The sequence below is a fragment of the Bufo gargarizans genome, unplaced genomic scaffold (assembly GCF_014858855.1).
Source record: "Bufo gargarizans isolate SCDJY-AF-19 unplaced genomic scaffold, ASM1485885v1 original_scaffold_831_pilon, whole genome shotgun sequence".
NCBI lineage: Eukaryota > Metazoa > Chordata > Amphibia > Anura > Bufonidae > Bufo > Bufo gargarizans.
In genome coordinates this window covers 1-20,010 of record NW_025334716.1, presented here as the reverse complement: position 1 = coordinate 20,010, position 20,010 = coordinate 1, and the positions used below count along the sequence as shown (strand labels likewise).

At 46.1% G+C, this 20,010-nt stretch overlaps 2 protein-coding genes across 2 annotated transcripts; both read left to right on the top strand.

The window, feature by feature from the left end:
• The first annotated feature begins 6,602 nt into the window (after nucleotides 1–6,602).
• Nucleotides 6,603–7,474, top strand: LOC122924129 (E3 ubiquitin/ISG15 ligase TRIM25-like). The gene has a single exon (XM_044275060.1). It carries the CDS (start codon nucleotides 6,911–6,913, stop codon nucleotides 7,472–7,474), a length of 564 nt encoding a protein of 187 aa, XP_044130995.1. The 5' UTR covers nucleotides 6,603–6,910.
• A 282-nt stretch (nucleotides 7,475–7,756) lies between these two features.
• Nucleotides 7,757–8,871, top strand: LOC122924128 (tripartite motif-containing protein 14-like). The gene has a single exon (XM_044275059.1). It carries the CDS (start codon nucleotides 7,760–7,762, stop codon nucleotides 8,480–8,482), a length of 723 nt encoding a protein of 240 aa, XP_044130994.1. The 5' UTR covers nucleotides 7,757–7,759; the 3' UTR covers nucleotides 8,483–8,871.
• Nucleotides 8,872–20,010: the final 11,139 nt, after the last annotated feature.

Genomic DNA, 20,010 nt, shown 5'->3' with positions numbered 1-20,010 from the left:
TGGAAAAAGGAGCCCTAGAACCAGTTCCGGTTCATCAAGAGTATTCAGGCGTCTACTCCAGAGTCTTTCATGTTTCCAAACCCGACGGAAAAAGCCGCTTAATTATAGATCTTCGCTATGTAAACCGTTGCATGAAAAAGATCCATTTCAAAATGGAAACAATAAGGTCCATTACTACGGTCCTCAGAAAGAATCAGTTTATGTCCTCCCTGGACTTAAAGGACGCATACCTCCACATTCCGATCCAGTTACAATCAAGAAAATATTTGAGAGTCGCCATCAGGATGGGGAAGAGAACGATGCATTTCCAATTCAAGGCCCTCCCGTTCGGCTTGTGTTCTGCCCCAAGGATCTTCACAAAGATTGCTGTCATTGTTGTTGTGGAGCTTCGTCTTCAGGGGATTCAGATCTTCCCCTATTTGGAGAACTAGCTTGTCGTTGCAGAGTCAGAGAGTCTTCTGCAGCATCATCTAGAAGAGACCATAAAGCCTCTCCAGTCAGTAGGTTTCCTGTTAAACTGGGGAAAGTCCGATCTGATTCCTTCCACTTCCAAGATTTTTCTCGGCTTCCTGATAGACACAGTCTCCATGAAGTTATACCTTCCTCTACGAAAGATGGAATTATTAAAAAAGGAAGTAAAGACACTAATATCTCTGCCGTCGCCGTCCGTTCACAGGGTTATGAAAACACTGGGACATCTGACAGCTGTTGCGGATGCGGTGCCTTGGGCGAATATCCACACCCGAGATCTTCAGCAGAATTTACTCCAATCTTGGTGGCGTAGCCGTTACCAGTTGGGGGCGAAGGTGAAGTTTTCTTCCTCCACAGTACAGAACCTCAAGTGGTGGCTTCACTCCAGCAATCTGATCAAAGGGAAGAATTTCCAGTTTCTCTCCTCAGTAACCATCACGACGGATGCATCCGGCCAGGGCTGGGGAGCGCACCTCCAGAACAAGTGGGTGCAAGGCCACTGGTCCCCCAGAGAAATGAGACAGTCTTCAAATTACAAAGAATTGAAAGCTGTACTGTTAGCACTTTACAAGTTCAAACCCGAGGTGTCAGGGAAGTCAGTACTGATCCGTTCAGACAATCTTGTCACAGTATTCTATTTGAACAAACAAGGGGGCACGAGGAGCAGGCTCCTGCTGCAATTATGCAAGAAGATTTTCGAATGGGCAGAATCACATCTTTCGGAGTTAAAAGCTCTGCATATCAGAGGCTCCTCGAATACTCAAGCGGATCTTCTGAGCAGGAAGATAGTCAACCAAGCGGAATGGGAACTAAATTCTATTGTCTTCCAAACCATTGTAGCCAAATGGGGTTGTCCATCCTGGGACCTGATGGCATCTGCGACGAACAAGAAGTTAAGCAAGTTCTGTTCTCTGAAGATCTCCGACAATCCTGCAGTGGTAGATGCCTTCTCAATAAGTTGGAAGAACCTTTCCGCCTACGTTTTTCCCCCAGTTCCTCTCATTCCGAAGACATTACGGAAAATAGTAGAAGAGAAGCCTCTATTTATAATAGTGATAACCCCCTTTTGGCCAAGGAGGTCATGGTTCCCGCTCCTCCTTCATCTGTCCAGAGGAGAATTCTGGAAGCTCCCTCCACGTCCGGATCTTCTTCTCCAGAACGGCCTATATCATCAGAGTCTAGACCGTCTACATCTTACCGCCTGGAAGTTGAAAGATCTGAATTAGAAGGAAAAGGTCTCTCACAGTCTGTCATTAACACCCTTCTTGCCTCTCGCAAAGACTCGACTAGCAAGAAATATTCTAAAATATGGAGAAAATTTGTTTCCTGGAGTTCTGATTCTGGCCATATTGACCTTGATGTCTCTTCAGTACTACAATTTCTTCAAGATGGGTTTCAGAAGGGCCTCAAACCCAATACCTTGAGAGCCCATATGACTGCCATTAACTCCATGACAGAAAATAGATTCCTTCATCACCCTCTAATCCTCAGGTTCTTCAAGGCAGTTAGAAGACTACAACCAGTGCATAGGGATCCTACACCTATTTGGGACCTTTCCTTAGTCCTAAAGAGACTTACTTCAGCACCTTTCGAGCCTTTACAAGATGTAGACCTCAAATGGCTTTCTTATAAGGCTTTATTTCTCACGGCTGTCACTTCCGCTAAGAGGCTCGGAGAACTACAAGCCTTGTCATCCAGATTTCCCTATGTACGCTTTCTACCAGATGGAGTCTTAATGCGTACAATTCCGACTTTCCTACCTAAAGTGCCTTCTTCAGCTAATAAGAATAGGGAATCATTTCTCCTGGTATTTTTTCCTGATCCAGTTAACGAGCAACAGATCCTTCTGAATACTCTAGATGTTAAAAGAACATTACAAATCTACCTCCAAAGAACTAAAGACTTCAGGAAAACCGAAAATCTTTTTGTTCTCTTCGCTGGTCCAAGAAAGGGACAACTACCTTTTAAGGACTCTCTTGCGAGGTGGATAAAGTCTACAATTATGGAAGCCTATTCTCTTGAAGCCCTTCCTCCACCCTTTCCAATCAGGGCCCATTCCACCAGAGCTGCAGCAACCTCCTGGGCAGAAATGGCGCAAGTTCCCATTGAAGATATTTGCAACGCCGCATCATGGTCCTCGTCTCTGACGTTTGCTAAGCACTATCGTCTGGATATCAATGCTAGGAGCTCAGCCTTTGGTACTGGGGTTTTGTCAGCAGCCTTGGATGAAAGTCTCTCCCTATGAGATCTATAAAAATCCCATGATGTGCTGTCGGAGGACGATAGGGGAAAGGAAAAATTTCTACCTGGGATTTTACTTACCTTGAGTCCGGAGGCAGCACAAGTTTACCCTCCCTAATAAGTTGCTTCTGTGCAGATGTTTGTCTGAGTCTATTTTTTTAACACACCGAGGCATCCTGGGAGCAGTGGCGGATTACAATAGGGACGTTCGGGTCGGCAGCCCCGGGCCCAGCACCGCTGGGGGGCCCAACGCCGACCCGAACGCCCACATACTGCGGCGGGGCACGGGAGCGCATAGCTCCCTGTCCCGTCTCCTATCACCGCCATAGGCTTCAGGCCTAGTAGGCCTGAGGCCTATGCGGTAGTGAAATCCCGGCGCAGGCGTGCGTGATGACGTCATCACGCGCCTGTGCCGGGACACAGCACATTGACAATTTGACTTGTGCACGCCTGCCTCATCCCGCCTTGAACCTTCGCCTGCGAGCAAGTGCCTGGCCCTGGACGGTGAGTATTTAGCTTTTAATTATTTTTTCTTTATTTATTTTTTTCATGTGCCTACTTTGGGGGAGATGTGGGGGACGACACACAGAGGAGGACATATTAGGGAAAGAGTCGAGACCTCGAGTACATGGGAGGCGGAATGTGGGGGCTGTGTGGGGCTAAATTATTATGGCATTGGGAGGGACTACTATGTGGGGGCAAATTATTATGAGAGGGACTACTATGTGGGGGCAAATTACTATATGGGACAGTGTGGGGGCAAATTACTATATGGGACAGTGTGGGGGCAAATTACTATATGGGGGGAGTGTGGGGGAAAATTACTATATGGGGGGGACCCGGACTACTATGTGGGGGCAAATTACTATATGGGGCAGTGTGGGGGCAAATATCTATGTAGGGGAAATTACTGTGTGGGGGCAAACTACTATATGGGGGCAGTTTGGGGGAAATTACTGTGTGGGGGCAAATTACTATGGGGGGATTACTATGTGGGGGCAGTGTGGTGGAAATTACTATATGGGGGTATTGCTATTGGGGAGGCACTGTAGGGGCAATTCTATTATTTTTGGGGACACTATACAGGCATTATTGCCTGGAGCACAATAGAGGGTGGTATTATTACTGGGGGCACTCTAGGGGACATTATAACTGCTGTGGACACTATAGGAACATTTGGGGTAATTTATCAAACTGGTGTAAAGTAGAACTGGCTTAGTTGCCCATAGCAGCCAATCAGATTCCACCTTTCATTTGATAAATTACTCCAATTATGTCTACTGGGGTCACTATTTTTTCAGCAGTATAGTAGCTGGGGCATTGGGGAGCAAAACGGGCACAGTATTGGGGGTGGCAGGATGACACTGTGGGGACACCAGGATGGGGAGGTTGATGGAAAAATTGAGAAATCTAACGTGTCTGTGTTACAAACTGTAGAGACGAGATGTGGCTGAAAGAATTAGCCATGGTGGTCTGGGTCAAACGGAGGAGAAGAGGAAAGAGAAGGTCTACATGACAGGAGATGTCCCTGGATGTAAGAGGTATGTGGTGCTGTATTCTCCTCCATGTCTTTTTTATTATAATTATATGTATTTTATATTTGGCGACCAAATTTTTCAGTGTAGGACCCAATTTGGGGTATTTTTTTTTGTCTGAAGATGTCATATGGCCTAAGAAGAGACTGTGGCGCCCATGAAGCACCACAGCCTCTTCATACAAAAAAAACCTAAACTAAAATGGGGGGGCCCAAGTTGGTTAGACAGCCCCGGGCCTATCATGCACTTAATCCGCCCCTGCCTGGGAGGGGTCCCTTATAGGGGAGGCTATTAATTTAATTGATTAATTGATTACTTGTTTTTTGCTAGATGGGCGGTCCTAGAAAAAAGATGTCACTCTATTAACCCATGATGTGCTGCCTCCGGACGAATTTTTCCTTTGTACTATCCAAATCGCACATTAGAGAACATGTCCTGTTCTTCTACCTTGTGCGCACCAGAATAGTCAGTATTTAAATGATAAACGGATGAGGTCTTGTGAATGGCCCTTGTGTGTATGTATATAAATAAAAACAAAATGGCTGCACACCATTATATATACAAACAACTGAGCTAAGAAATGGGGGTCATTCTAGATAAAAGTGGTACAATACCGACTATAAATGAGTATACATGAGTAATGGAAGCTCTTAGCGCACATACGTGTCGGGCCCATCTACCAGGCGTCAAGGTGGCTACTGCAGATGGGTCCCTATCACCAAAGAAACTGCCTCACTTTGGACTTACCTAAGCCTACAATATTCAGGGCAGTGTAGGAACCAGCTACAAACGTACTCTGCTCAGAAGTCCCTGGTAGACGGGCGCGTCCAGTCTAAAAGGGGCGCCCGCCCCCCCAATATATTGCAAGGAAATTTAGACTAAAACCTTCAGGATCACAGGTGCATATCCATGTATACTCAGTTATAGTCATATTATACCACTTTTATCTATAATGACCCCCATTTCTTAGCTCTATTGTTTGTATATATAACGGTGTGCAGCCATTTTGTTTTTTGGAATTATGTTTGCTTCATGGATATGCACCTGTGATCCTGAAGGTTTTAGTCTAAATTTTCTTGCTGTAGATAAATAACAGCAGATATATTGCAGCAATAGAGTCAGATAAATAGAAAAATAGGCGCACGCTTGAGGGGACGATACCATTGCCCAATACACAAAATAGCCTAAATGCACTTTTCAAAAAATATAAAAATGCTAAAAGTTTATTCCCCCTGTGGATGCGCGACGTTTCTGCTCTAAAGTTGAGATGAAACTTCACGTATCCACCTGGGGGAGCATTGTTATACATTTTTTATTGCTGCCTTTTTGCTATAAGTATTATATATACGTAATATACATCTAAAAATATATTTTTGTGCGTATATTAATATATATATATACAGAGAGATATTAGATAAATGAGGGTGAAAAAAATAAATAACCGCACTCACCTTTTTGAAGATATACAGCCAAGTTTACCAATTTGCCCAAATGCCTGCCGAGGTTGTAGTGTAGGATAATCGCTATAGGATGCAGTTTAAGACGCTTCACTCACTGGAGATACGGCGCATGCGCAGTGAGAATGTGGACGGACAGGGAGCAGAGAGTCGGACGCATGCGCACTGTAACTGTGCGTACTGCGCCTGCGCGGGTGAAGAAGATGGAGGCCGGCGCCTCGACTCGCAGGAGGCGGTGACGTCATTAGTGATGATCCGTCTCCTGCTCAAGCCAGGAAGAGAGGAGCGGAAGACAAGAAGACGGACTATTCCAGAAGCAAAGAAAAGACATCTGGAGGGACCACGTGACCGGGAGGCAGATCTCCTGAACGGCTGCACTTTGGAAGGTAAGTATCTGGTCACTAATCTTTCCTCCACAGGTTAGATTTTTTAATGCAAAAAAAGGTTAATCCCGGAGAACCCCTTTAATAAATAAATGATGATGGGAGGAAAAATAATCCATTCAGCTTGATTCCGGAGAAGATTGCCCTCGCTGCTCCTCAGGATGGAGCCCATCATCAGCCTCCTACAGGGGTCACCTGTAATACTCCACATGTCTCATTGTCCTGACTGGAAGAGACAGAGGTGAAATTTGCTTTACTCTCCCCAACAGAGAACCCCTTTAAATTGAACCTGTCACCGGGATTTTGTGCACTGAGGACATGAGTTGCTAGACGGCCCCCAGCACATCCGCAATACCCAGTCCCCATAGCTCTGTGTGGTTTTATTGTGTAAAAAAAACAATTTGATACATATGCAAATTACACTGAGAGGAGTCCTGTCCTCAGCTCTATACACAAAATCCCGGTGACCGGTTCCCTTTATAAAAATAAAAAAATGATGATTGGAGGAAAAATAATCCATTCAGCTTGATTCCTGAGAAGATTGCCCTCGCTGCTCCTCAGGATGGAGCCCATCATCCACCTCCTACAGGGGTCACCTGTAATACTCCACATGTCTCATTGTCCTGACTGGAGGAGACAGAGGTGAAATTTGCTTTACTCTCCCCAACATTTCTGATGGATTTCTGACGTTTAGTGGGTTTTCTGCTTGTTTCTCAATGGAATGCAATCTCTGAGCTGCAGAGGTTAATTCTTCTACAGGAGCTCTCCGCCCTCTTATCAGAAGAGACTTTTCCACTTTCGGTTCCTGCTCCTCCGTACCACAATGGCGTCTGCTGACCTGAGGGCCGAGCTGGACTGCTCCATCTGCCTGAGCCTCTATACAGATCCCGTATCCCTGAGATGTGGACACAACTTCTGCCGCTCCTGTATTGTGAGTGCGCTGGATGCACAGGAGGCAGCTGGAGTGTATTCCTGTCCTGACTGCAGAGCAGAATATCCGGTGCGTCCGGCCCTGGAGAAGAACAGGAAGCTGGGGAACATAGTGGAGCGTTTCTTATCTGCTCAGCCTCACATGGAGGAGACCGGGATCTTCTGTACTTACTGTACTAAGTCTCCTGTACCGGCTGTGAGGACATGTCTGCAGTGTGAGGCCTCGTTCTGTGAAAAGCACTTGAGTAGACACAGTAAGTCATCAGAACATACTTTGGTTGAACCTACTGCTACCCCGAAGGAAAGAAAATGCTCCACACACAAGGAGGCGCTGAAATACTATTGTCCTATAGACACCTGCCTGTATCTGTGTGTCCTGCTGTCCTGGTCGGAGACCACAAGGGACACGACGTGGAGCTACTGGATGTGGCCTCTGAGAAGGAGAAAGAGAAGCTGAGGAAATATCTGGAGGAACTAAACCCACAAAAAGCAGAAATTCAGACGAAACTTCTGAATCTGCAGGATCGTCAGAGGAATATCCAGGAGAAGGCCTCTGATAAGAGGAAGAACGTCAGGAAGTTATTTATGGACATTAAGAAACAACTGAAAATGGCAGAAAAGAAAGCGCTGAGCGAGATCTCCAGGCAGGAGGAGAAGATTGTGTCCCAGATATCTGATCTGATCAAGAAGCTGGAAATAGAGGAGGACGAGCTGTCCAGGAAGATGCATCACTGTGGAGGAGATGTGTCATGTCACCGACCCAATAAGACTCCTACAAGAAAGTGACATTACAGTATGTGGTCATGGAGATGATGAGGACACAGGGGGAGATGGTGGAGAGGGCAGGTCTGAGGATGATCTGGATGAGGTTCTGATCTCACTGACCTTACACCGATCTATGAGGGATATTGTCACCAATGTCACATCAGAGCTCGGGCTCCATGTTCCAGACATATTGCTGGATGAGGACACTGCTCATAGACGTGTGAAGATATCAGAAGATCTGAAAACAGCAACAAGAACAGAAGAAGAACAGGACAGACCAGAATCACCGGGAAGGTTCCTGCATTGTACCCAGGTGTTAAGCAGATGTGGCCTCTCCTCAGGAAGACATTACTGGGAGGTAGAGTGGAACCTGAAAGGAGAATGTGACATCGGACTGTCCTATCCCAGTATAGAAAGGAAAGGAGATGAGTCTGGTATTGGAGATAATGATAAATCTTGGTGTTTGTATATGTCTGGTGCAGGATGTGAAGCGTGTCACCGCTCAGTCAGATTCCCCCTCAGTGTAGATACAACATGTCCTAGACTTGGGGTCTTCTTAGACTATGAGGCCGGGCGTCTGTCCTTCTATCAGCTGTGTGACCCCATCAGACACTTACACACCTTCACCGCCTCCTTCTCTCAACCCCTACATGTTGTCTTCTGTGTGTGGGATGGAGCCTCTGTTAGAATAATAAGCTGAGGCCGATGCGTCCACGTCCCGTTATAATCTCCGCCTATAAGTCACTATATAGCGCTGTATGGGCGGAGCCTCCGATCACACAATGTATATGGCGGCTCTATGGGGGGGGGTTACTGTGCGATTATTTTATATTCCTTGGAGATCAGATCCAGAATCGATGCTTGAGACAAATGAAAAGTTACGTCGTCTGCACACGAGTTCGGGTGAACGCACATCAGACCCGCAGCGTATCCGCACCAATACCTGCAATGTGTGATTACGGTTTTTGGTGCGGATAAGATGCGGTTTTCCACTGAAAAGGGTGAAATCCGCAGCTAAAACCACAAACATAACTGACGGGCCACAGATCTGGGAATCCGCACGGAAATAATCGGCGAAGTGTACGTGATCGGGGGTAATCTCATACACTTTGCTGTAATTCGTTACGGTTTTTCCACATGGATATTCGCCTGGAAAGACTGAGCGTATTCCGCAACGTGCGCAGATGGCCTTCGGGTACAAGCGCACGGTGCGTATTACCTGCTGGTTTTCCAGAGTGAAATAATACCGCCTAAGCAGATGGGATTCCAGTATCTCATCTACACGGAGCGGAAGTTTCCTGCGTCAGGAGTGACCTGCGGAGCGGATCCGGAGATCTGCGGCCGGTGGATTGTCCGTGCGGATTTCTCCCTTTACAATGCAGAGGGGGAGATCTGGGGAAATCCGTGTCAGGATCTGCAGGTAACAGGTGTGGATCCTGGAGCGGAGATACACCGCCGAGTGCACGTACCTCATGGGGGCATCATTAACCCTTCCCCGCCCTCCACTGATGTCGCTGTAGGGGCTTCTTTATGTTTCTGGGACACATTTGGGGAACATATAATTATTAACCAGCTTTTCCTATTTCTGTAGAGATGTGACAATGTGGCGCTTCTTTCCGCACTATACGCGGCATTTGTTGTGTTTTTTCCCTTTTTATGGAATAAATGTCTGACTACTTCTGTCCATCAGAGTTGTCGGTCCTGTCATCTGGGTGTCTGTGGTCTCCTCCGCCATCATGTCTGTTATAACCGCAGGTAATGAGTTCTGCAATACACTGGATCTGTACAGCGCCACCTGCTGTTCTCTTCCTTATCTTTGGCCGGTCGCGCTGAGCTGGTCGCACGCGCTCAGTTTAAGGCGACGTCTACACGACGAGGTGTCTTGGTCCCAACTCTATACATTGTTTCAGTGTGAGAACTGTATGCAGCAGAGCTGTATGTCTGTGTAGTTGAGCAGTGTATGTAGCAGAGCTGTATGTCTGTGTAGTTGAGCAGTGTATGCAGCAGAGCTGTATGTCTGTGTAGCTGAGCAGTGTATGTAGCAGAGCTGTATGTCTGTGTAGTTGAGCAGTGTATGTAGCAGAGCTGTATGTCTGTGTAGCTGAGCAGTGTATGTAGCAGAGCTGTATGTCTGTGTAGCTGAGCAGTGTATGGAGCAGAGCTGTATGTCTGTGTAGTTGAGTAGTGTATGCAGCAGAGCTGTCTGTCTGTGTAGTTGAGCAGTGTATGCAGCAGATCTGTATGTCTGTGTAGTTGAGCAGTGTATGCAGCAGAGCTGTATGTCTGTGTAGTTGAGCAGTTTATGCAGCAGAGCTGTATGTCTGTGTAGTTGAGCAGTGTATGCAGCAGAGCTGTATGTCTGTGTAGCTGAGCAGTGTATGTAGCAGAGCTGTATGTCTGTGTAGCTGAGCAGTGTATGCAGCAGAGCTGTATGTCTGTGTAGTTGAGCAGTGTATGCAGCGGAGCTGTTTGTCTATGTAGTTGAGAACTGTATGCAGCAGGGCTGTATGTCTGTGTAGTTGAGCAGTGTGTGCAGTAGAGCTGAATGTCTGAGTAGTTGAGCAGTGTATGCAGCAGAGCTGTATGTCTGTGTAGCGGAGCAGTGTTTGCAGCAGAGCTGTATGTCTGTGTAGTTGAGCAGTGTATGCAGCAGAGCTGTATGTCTGTGTAGCTGAGCAGTGTATGTAGCAGAGCTGTATGTCTGTGTAGTTGAGCAGTGTATGCAGCAGAGCTGTATGTCTGTGTAGTTGAGCAGTGTATGCAGTAGAGCTGTATGTCTGTGTAGTTGAGCAGTGTATGTAGCAGAGCTGTATGTCTGTAGCTGAGCAGTGTATGTAGCAGAGCTGTATGTCTGTGTAGTTGAGCAGTGTATGCAGCAGAGCTGTATGTCTGTAGCTGAGCAGTGTATGTAGCAGAGCTGTATGTCTGTGTAGGAGAGCAGTGTATGCAGCAGAGCTGTTTTTCTGTGTACAGTCGTGACCAAAAGTTTTGAGAATTACATAAATATTGGAAATTGGAAAAGTTGCTGCTTAAGGCCTCATGCACACGACAGTTTTTTTTCACGGTCCGCAAAAACGGGGTCCGTGGGTCCGTGATCCGTGACCGTTTTTTCGTCCGTGGGTCTTCCTTGATTTTTGGAGGATCCACGGACATGAAAAAAAAGTCGTTTTGGTGTCCGCCTGGCCGTGCGGAGCCAAACGGATCCGTCCTGAATTACAATGCAATTCAATGGGGACGGATCCGTTTGACGTTGACACAATATGGTGCCATTTCAAACGGATCCGTCCCCATTGACTTTCAATGTAAAGTCTGGAGTTCTTTTATACCATCGGATTGGAGTTTTCTCCAATCCGATGGTATATTTTAACTTGAAGCGTCCCCATCACCATGGGAACGCCTCTATGTTAGAATATACTGTCGGATATGAGCTACATCGTGAAACTCAGATCCGACAGTATATTCTAACACAGAGGCGTTCCCATGGTGATGGGGACGCTTCTAGTTAGAATACACTACAAACTTTGTACAAGACTACCCCCTGCTGCCTGGCAGCACCCGATCTCTTACAGGGGGATATGATAGCACAATTAACCCCTTCAGGTGCCGCACCTGAAGGGGTTAATTGTACTATCATATCCCCCTGTAAGAGATCAGGGCAGACCCCCCCCTCCCCAGTTTGAATATCGTTGGTGGCACAGTGTGCGCCCACCATCGGCCCCCCCCCTTCCTCCCTCTATTGTTATAAATCGTTGGTGGCACAGTGTGCACCCACCATCGGCCCCCCCCCTTCCTCCCTCTATTGTTATAAATCGTTGGTGGCACAGTGTGCCAACCACCATCGGCCCCCCCCCTCCCTCCCTCTATTGTAATAAATCGTTGGTGGCACAGTGTGCGCCCCCCATCGGCCCCCCTCCCTCTATAGCAGTAACAACATTGGTGGCAGTCTGCGGCCTCCCATCTCCCCCCCCCCCCCCGATCATTGGTGGCAGCGTAGTTCCGATCGGAGCCCCAGTTTAATCGCTGGGGCTCCAATCGGTAACCATGGCAACCAGGAAGCTACTGCAGCCCTGGTTGCCATGGTTACTTAGCAATAGTACAATTGTAGAAGATTCATACTTACCTGCTTGCTGCTGCGATGTCTGTGACCGGCCGGGAGCTCCACCTACTGGTAAGTGACAGTTCTTTGCGGCGCATTGCTAAAGAACTGTCACTTACCAGTAGGAGGAGCTCCCGGCCGGTCACAGACATCGCAGCAGCAAGCAGGTAAGTATGAATCTTCTACTATTGTACTATTGCTAAGTAACCATGGCAACCAGGGCTGCAGTAGCTTCCTGGTTGCCTTGGTTACCGATCGGAGCCCCAGCGATTAAACTGGGACTCCGATCGGAACTACGCTGCCACCAATGATCGAGGGGGGGGGGATGGGAGGCCGCACACTGCCACCAATGTTATTACTGCTATAGAGGGAGGGGGGCCGATGGGGGGCGCACACTGTGCCACCAACAATTTATAACAATAGAGGGAGGAAGGGGGGGCCCGATGGGGGGCGCACACTGTGCCACCAACAATTTATTACACTAGAGGGAGGAAGGGGGGCCCGATGGGGGGCGCACACTGTGCCACCAACGATATTCAAACTGGGGAGGGGGGGGGGTCTGCCCCCTGCTGCCTGGCAGCCCTGATCTCTTACAGGGGGATATGATAGTACAATTAACCCCTTCGGGTGCCGCACCTGAAGGGGTTAATTGTGCTATCATATCCCCCTGTAAGAGATCGGGTGCTGCCAGGCAGCAGGGGGCAGTCTTGTACAAAGTTTGTAGTGTATTCTAACTAGAAGCGTCCCCATCACCATGGGAACGCCTCTGTGTTAGAATATACTGTCGGATATGAGTTTTCACGAAGTGAAAACTTAGATCTGAAAAAGCTTTTATGCAGACGGATCTTCGGATCCGTCTGTATGAAAGCAACCTACGGCCACGGATCACGGACACGGATGCCAATCTTGTGTGCATCCGTGTTCTTTCACGGACCCATTGACTTGAATGGGTCCGTGAACCGTTGTCCGTCAAAAAAATAGGACAGGTCATATTTTTTTGACGGACAGGATACACGGATCACGGCATCGGCTGCAAAACGGTGCATTTTCCGATTTTTCCACTGACCCATTGAAAGTCAATGGGTCCGCGAAAAAAAACGGAAAACGGCACAACGGCCACGGATGCACACAACGGTCGTGTGCATGAGGCCTAAGTTTTTCTAATAGCAATTTGCATATCCTCCAGAATGTTATGAAGAGCGATCAGATGAATTGCATAGTCCTTCTATGACATGAAAATTAACTTAATCCCAAAAAAACCTTTCCACTGCATTTCATTGCTGTCATTAAAGGACCTGCTGAGATCATTTCAGTAATCGTCTTGTTAACTCAGGTGAGAATGTTGACGAGCACAAGGCTGGAGATCATTATGTCAGGCTGATTGGCAGGGCCGTCTTTAATATTGATTGGACCCTGGGCAAGAATTTCCTTGGGCCCCCTGAAATGCTAAGGTCCATCCGTCTTCATGAGTGATTATCGAAGGCAGGTTAGTTAGTGTACCCGAGCATTCGATTTTAAGACGCCTGTGGCCACCGCGGGGGCACAGGAGGCAGAAGCGCAGCTCCCGCACAGCCCGTCTCCCCTTTTCAAATAGAAGACGGGGGGCCCTTAGCAACGCTCATTTCAGAGAGCGCTGCTAAGGGCCATTTCAGCCACAGTTTTCTACTAAAATTACACGTATGTATGGCAGTCCCATTATCATAGTGCCATCTCCCCCCCCCCCCAAAAAAAAGTGCCAGTATCAAGAGCCTCTCTCCCCCCCATGTCCCAGTCCCAGTATCATAGTGCCATCTCCCCCCCCCAAAAGTGCCAGTATCAAGTGCCTCTCCTCCCCCCTATGTCCCAGTCCCAGTATCATAGTGCCATCTCCCCTCCCAAAAGTGCCAGTATCAAGTGCCTCTCCTCCCCCCCATGTCCCAGTCCCAGTATCATAGTGCCATCTCCCCCCCCAAAAGTGCCAGTATCAAGTGCCTCTCCTCCCCCCCATGTCCCAGTATCATAGTGCCATCTCCCCCCCCAAAAGTGCCAGTATCAAGTGCCTCTCCTCCCCCCCATGTCCCAGTATCATAGTGCCATCTCCCCCCCCAAAAGTGCCAGTGCCTCTCCCCCCCATGTCCCAGTATCATAGTGCCATCTCCCCCCCAAAAGTGTCAGTATCAAGTGCCTCTCTCCCCCCCCCATGTGCCAGTATCAAGTGCCTCTCTCCTTCCCCCCAAGTGCCAGTATCATAGTGCCAGATTCTCCCACTCCCCATGTGCCAGTATCAGGTGCCAACCACCCTCCCCCCCACATGTGACAGTATCAGGTGCCTCCCCATGTGTATCCCCCCTCCCCCCATGTGCCAACCCCCCTCCCCCCATGTGCCAGTATCAAGTGCCTCCTGCTCCCCCCGTGGCAGGTATTAATAAATAAAAAAAACACTTATTCTTACCTCCATGTCAGCCTCTTCCTGTATGTCCATATATGGAATCTAGTGCTTGTGTATTCTAATTTAGCCTGTATTTCAGAAAAGTTTCTGCTGGGATTTGAACCCACGACCTTCTGTATCAGAGGCAAAGCACCTAACCACACGACCATAAGAGATGCCTTGCCACTGATTGAAAGACTGATATGAGACTTCATACTGTTATAGCTGGCTAAGTGTACAGCTATACACATGACAGTTGCCCTAACACACCCAGCTCTGCTACATCTATACACATGACAGCTGCCCACACACACCCAGCTCTACTACATCTAATACACATGACAGCTGCACCAGCACACTCAGCTCTACTATATGTCTATATATGACAGCTGCCCCAGCACAGCCAGCTCTGCTACATCTATATATCTCTAAGTATTGCTATACAGTAGATAGATATATAGAGATATAGCAGAGCTGAGTGTGCTGGGGCAGCTGTCATGTGTATAGATGTAGCAGAGCTGGGTGTGTTTCGGCAGCTGTCATGTGTATAGATGTAGCAGAGCTGGGTGTGTTTCGGCAGCTGTCATGTGTATAGATGTAGCAGTGCTGGGTGTGTTTGGGCAGCTGTCATGTGTATAGATGTAGCAGAGCTGGGTTTGCTGGGGCAGCTGTCATATATAGAGATATAGCAGAGCTGAGTGTGTTAGGGCAGCTGTCATGTGTATAGATGTAGCAGAGCTGGGTGTGTTGGGGCAGCTGTCATGTGTATAGATGTAGCAGAGCTGGGTTTGCTGGGGCAGCTGTCATATATAGAGATATAGCAGAGCTGGGTGTGTTGGGGCAGCTGTCATGTGTATAGATGTAGCAGAGCTGGGTTTGCTGGGGCAGTGTTATTTAAAAAAGTACGAATTTGCAGGTAGATCTGATTTATTTAGGTTGCATTTGTTTTGCAAATACAGAAAGTTATGTATTATATTGTCTTTATACAGATTATGAATATACCTTGTGCCCGCTTTGATCCAAGTTGAAAGCGTAAGATCAGGGATAAGTATTTCCAGTGATTGTAGAGGGATATCTAGTATTTTTAAAGTTGGGAATAAAGAGCATGTTGAGATAGAAATCTTCCGTGCTTGTCTGGTCGCCTTAATTGTAGGAAAGGAGAGAGAAGAATTTCTCACTTTGCCTATTGTGGAGGCTAGAAGTAAGGAGTGTAGTTCGTGTGGTCTGTTTATATATTTTTCTATGTCTATCCATAATTTGTCCTTCATTGGGGGCCACCAATCTATGGATGGATCTAGTATGGTCGCTATATGATATGATTCTATGTCAGGAAGACCTAGGCCTCCATGTCTTCTGTGCCTGGTTACAATTGCAGTCGCTATTCTTGGGGGTTGATTGGACCAGATAAATTTACTAAGTTGGGTCTGGAATTTTTGTAATAGCTGTCTTGGGATAGGAAGGAGGATGGTGCGAAAATGGTACAGAATCTCAGGTAGCGCTATCATTTTGTATAGTACGAGTCTGCCCCACCAGGGTAATTCATAGGAGTTCAGGTGAGTAATAGGGGATTAAAGTTATTATCGATCATAGTTTGGACAGGGAGTGAAAGGTTGATGCCCAAGTAGAGAATACTGTTGTCCTGCCACCTGTATGGAAATGTGGATTGAATGATACTGTTTTTGTTGTTGGTCAGATTCATGCTTAATGAGAGATTTCGTATCACTTACTTTGCAGTATGAGAGAGCGACAAAGTTGTGGATTAAGGATTGTATTTTATTCAGGGATTTAATGAGGTCTGTTGTGCATATGATGATATCGTCTGCGAATAATCCTATTTTATTAGTTTTATCTCCAATTTTTATACCTGAGATCTCTGGTGTCATTCTAATTGTTTCGGCAAAAGGTTCTAGTGCTAAAATAAATAAAATCGGGGATAGTGGACATCCTTGTCGTGTTCCGTTTGTCAAGGGAAATGGATGTGAGAGCATACCATTTGTCAATATTCTGGCTGAGGGATTTTGATATAAGGCTTGGATGCCTCCTAAGATGGGGCCTGAGAAACCAAACTTCTCAAGAGTAGAGCACATATATCCCCAGTGTATTCTGTCAAACGCCTTCTCTGCGTCCAATGAAAGGAGCAGAGAAGGCGTTCTTTCTATTTCAATCCACTTAAGGATGTTTCTAAGTCTGCGGGTACCATCGGAGGCCGGTATTAGGGACAAAGCCTACTTGGTCGGGTTTTACTAAAAGGGGGATGATGCTCGATAGTCTTGAAGAGATGATCTTCGCTTATAGTTTAATATCCGAATAAATACGAGATATTGGGCGATAGTTGGCTACCATGGAGGGATCTTTGTCTTGTTTGGGAAAGGTGATTATAGTGGCCTGAGTCATTTCTTTAGGGTTAAATACTTCTTGGAGATATGGAATTAGTGGATTCTGAAAAAAGTTTATTCACTGGAGAAGCTGTCGGGACCCGGGGCTTTTTTGAGCTTAAGGCTACTTTCACACTCGCGTTTGGTGCAGATCCGTCATGGATCTGCACAGACGGATCCGTTCAGATAATAGAAACGTCTGCACCCGTTCAGAACAGATCCGTTTGTATTATCTGTAACATAGCCAGGATCCATCTTGAACACCATTGAAAGTCAATGGAGGATGGATTTGTTTTCTATTGTGTCAGATTGTGTCATAGAAAACGGATCCGTCCCCATTGACTTACATTGTGTGCCAGGACGTATGCGTTTGGCTCAGTTTCGTCAGACGGACGCGCAGCGTTTTGGTGTCGGCCTCCAGAGCAGAATGGAGACTGAACGGAGCCAAACTGATGCATTCTGAGCGGATCCTTATCCATTCAGAATGCATTGGGGCAAAACTGATCCGTTTTGGACCGCTGATCCCTGAACGGATCACACAAACGGAAACCAAAACGCCAGTGTGAGAGTAGCCTAAGAGAGTTGACGGTTTTATCGATTTCTTCTTTAGAAAAAGGGGTGATAATTATTTCCAATTGAGACTCTGGGATTGTGGGTAGTTTTACAGAGTTAAGAAAGTGCTGTATATCCACGAGTTTGGTCGTCTCTGAGGTTGTATAGTCACTTGTAGTAGTCACTGAAATCGTTTGTGATATGTTGAAGGTTAAGTATTTTACTGTTGTCTTTTGTGTTCATCAGGTGCGCAATTTTGGCTTTAGTTTTCTGGGTTTTAACACGATTTTCCATCAAAGAGGAGGCTTTATTGTTCTGCTGTAATATTGTAGTTTGAGTTTCCTTATATGATGTTCATAATCGTCTAGTAATATTCAGCGAATCTCGTCTCTCAGACTTGTTACGTTGGTTCGGGTCTGTGGATTATTATGTGTTGTGTATTCTTTTCCCACTTCCCTAAGGGCATCTAGCTTCTCTTTTTAGTTTTTTCTGTTTCTCTTTCTTGTAGTGAGTGCCATATTTTATTAAAAGGCCTCTAATGTATGCCTTATGCGCATTCCGTAATGAAAATCTATTTATTTCGGGGCTATCATTTATTGTAAAGTTTATAGCATGTTGGATGTCTTTGTTAGCGATCAAGTAGTTGTTGATTCACCAAATGTATTCTGTGTTGGATATATTTTTCTCCTTTATTGTGGTAATAAGAGGAGCGCGGTCTGACCAAGTTATCCGGCCTGTCTGTGCATTGCGTATCATTTGGAGGGAATGTCTAGTAGCTAGGCAGTAGTCTATTCTGGTGTATAGGTTATGACAGGGTGAGAAAAAAGTGCAGTCTCTTTCGCTAGCATTTATACATCGCCAAGAGTCATATAAATCATTGCTTAATAACCAAGAGCGCAGTGTGGGGGAGGCTCTCCTACTCCGGCTAGTTGTGTCCATACTGGGATCACCAAAGATGAAGAGATGTCCTCTTTGAATCTTGGTTAGTTTTTTGATGACTTTATTCAAAAAGGAGATCTGGGAAGAGTTAGGACAATATATATATATATTACATATTGTGTATATAGTATTGTTTAGTTTGCAAACCAGAATAAGAAACTTTCTAAGCGTTCTGATCTCTTCAAAAGCTAAAGTATCTCCGATAGCTATGCTGACTCCTGTTTTTTTTAGAAGATGAGCATGAATGAAAGATATGGGGGTATTGTTTACGTTTAAATCTAACAGTATCATCCGCTAATTTAGATATTTAGTTCAACTTCTGAAAATCGTTACAAAATCATAACGTCCCATCTGGCTTAGGAATTAAGACTATAGGACTGGCCCACTCACTTTCAGATTCCTCAATGACGTCTAGCCGCAGCATGAGCTGCACTTCCTCCGAGATGGCTTTTTGCTGAGCCTCGGGCACCCAGTATGGCTTTAACCTCTTGGGGACATATGACATACCGGTACGTCATGTGTAGTTCTGATCACCGCCACGTGGTGGGTGGTGATCGGAACTGGGTGCCTGCTGAAATCAATCAGCAGGCACCCTGGGACAATGCGCTGGGGGGGTCCTGTGACCCCCCCCCCGTATCAGCGATCACCGCAAACCGCAGGTCAAATCAGACCTGCGGTTTGCGGCATTTACGGGTCGTTGCGGTGGGGATTGGCGGTGCCATCGGGTCCCCGTGCTGCTGTAATGGGGACCCGGTGTCATGGAAGGCAGCGCGATGCCTTCCTTAGGCTCGGTGCTGCCTTCCGGTGACGAGCCTGTGAGATCCAGCCCTCTGGATCTCACAGGCAGGAAGCTGTATGAGTAATACAAGCAGTATTACTCATACAGCCAATGCATTCCAATACAGAAGTATTGGAATACATTGTAAAGGGGATTAGACCCCCAAAAGTTAAAGTCCCAAAGTGGGACAAAAAATAAAGTGAAAAAAAAAGTTGAAAAAAGAAAGTTTTCCCCCAAAAAATTCTAAGTTTCAAGTAAAAACAACAAAAACATAATTTCCCCCAAATAAAGTAAAAAAAAAAAAGGGAAAAAATAGGGAAAAAAAAAGTTTACATATTAGGTATCGCTGCGTCCGTATCGACCGGCCATAGAAACATATCACATGACCTAACCCCTCAGATGAACACCGTAAAAAATAAAAAATAAAAACTGTGCTAAATAAACCATTTTTTTATTGTCACCTTACATCACTAAAAGTACAACAGCGAGCGATCAAAAAGGTGCACGCCCACCAAAATAGTACCAATCTAACCGTCACCTCATCCCGCAAAAAATGATCCCCTACCTAAGACAATCGCCCCCCAAAAAAAAAAAAATATGGCTCAGAATATGGAGACACCAAAACATTATTTTTTTTAATTATTTTTTTGTTTTAAAAAAGCTGTTATTGTGTAAAACTTAAGTAAATAAAAAAAGTATACATATTAGGTATCGCCGCATCCGTAATAAAAAAAGGTGTAAAAAAAGCCATTTTTTTCACCTTACATCACAAAAAGTGTAATAGCATCAAAAAGTCATATGCACCCCAAAATAGTGCCAATCAAACCGCCATCTCATCCCACAAAAAATGAGACCCTACCTAAGATAATCGCCCAAAAAACTGAAAAAACTATGGCTCTCAGAATATGGAGACACTAAAGCATGATATTTTTTTTGGTTTAAAAAATGATATTATTGTGCAAAACTTACATAAATAAAAAAAGTATACATATTAGGTATCGCCATGTCCATAATAACCTGCTCTATAGGGGCGTGGCCTGCACGCTGATGGCGCCGTCGCATAACACTTCTGCTCCGGGCT

Bases quoted from the DNA above. Each gene is read 5' to 3' on its own strand.
- LOC122924129 (XM_044275060.1), top strand. From the start codon at position 6,911: ATGGCGTCTGCTGACCTGAGGGCCGAGCTGGACTGCTCCATCTGCCTG.
- LOC122924128 (XM_044275059.1), top strand. From the start codon at position 7,760: ATGTGTCATGTCACCGACCCAATAAGACTCCTACAAGAAAGTGACATT.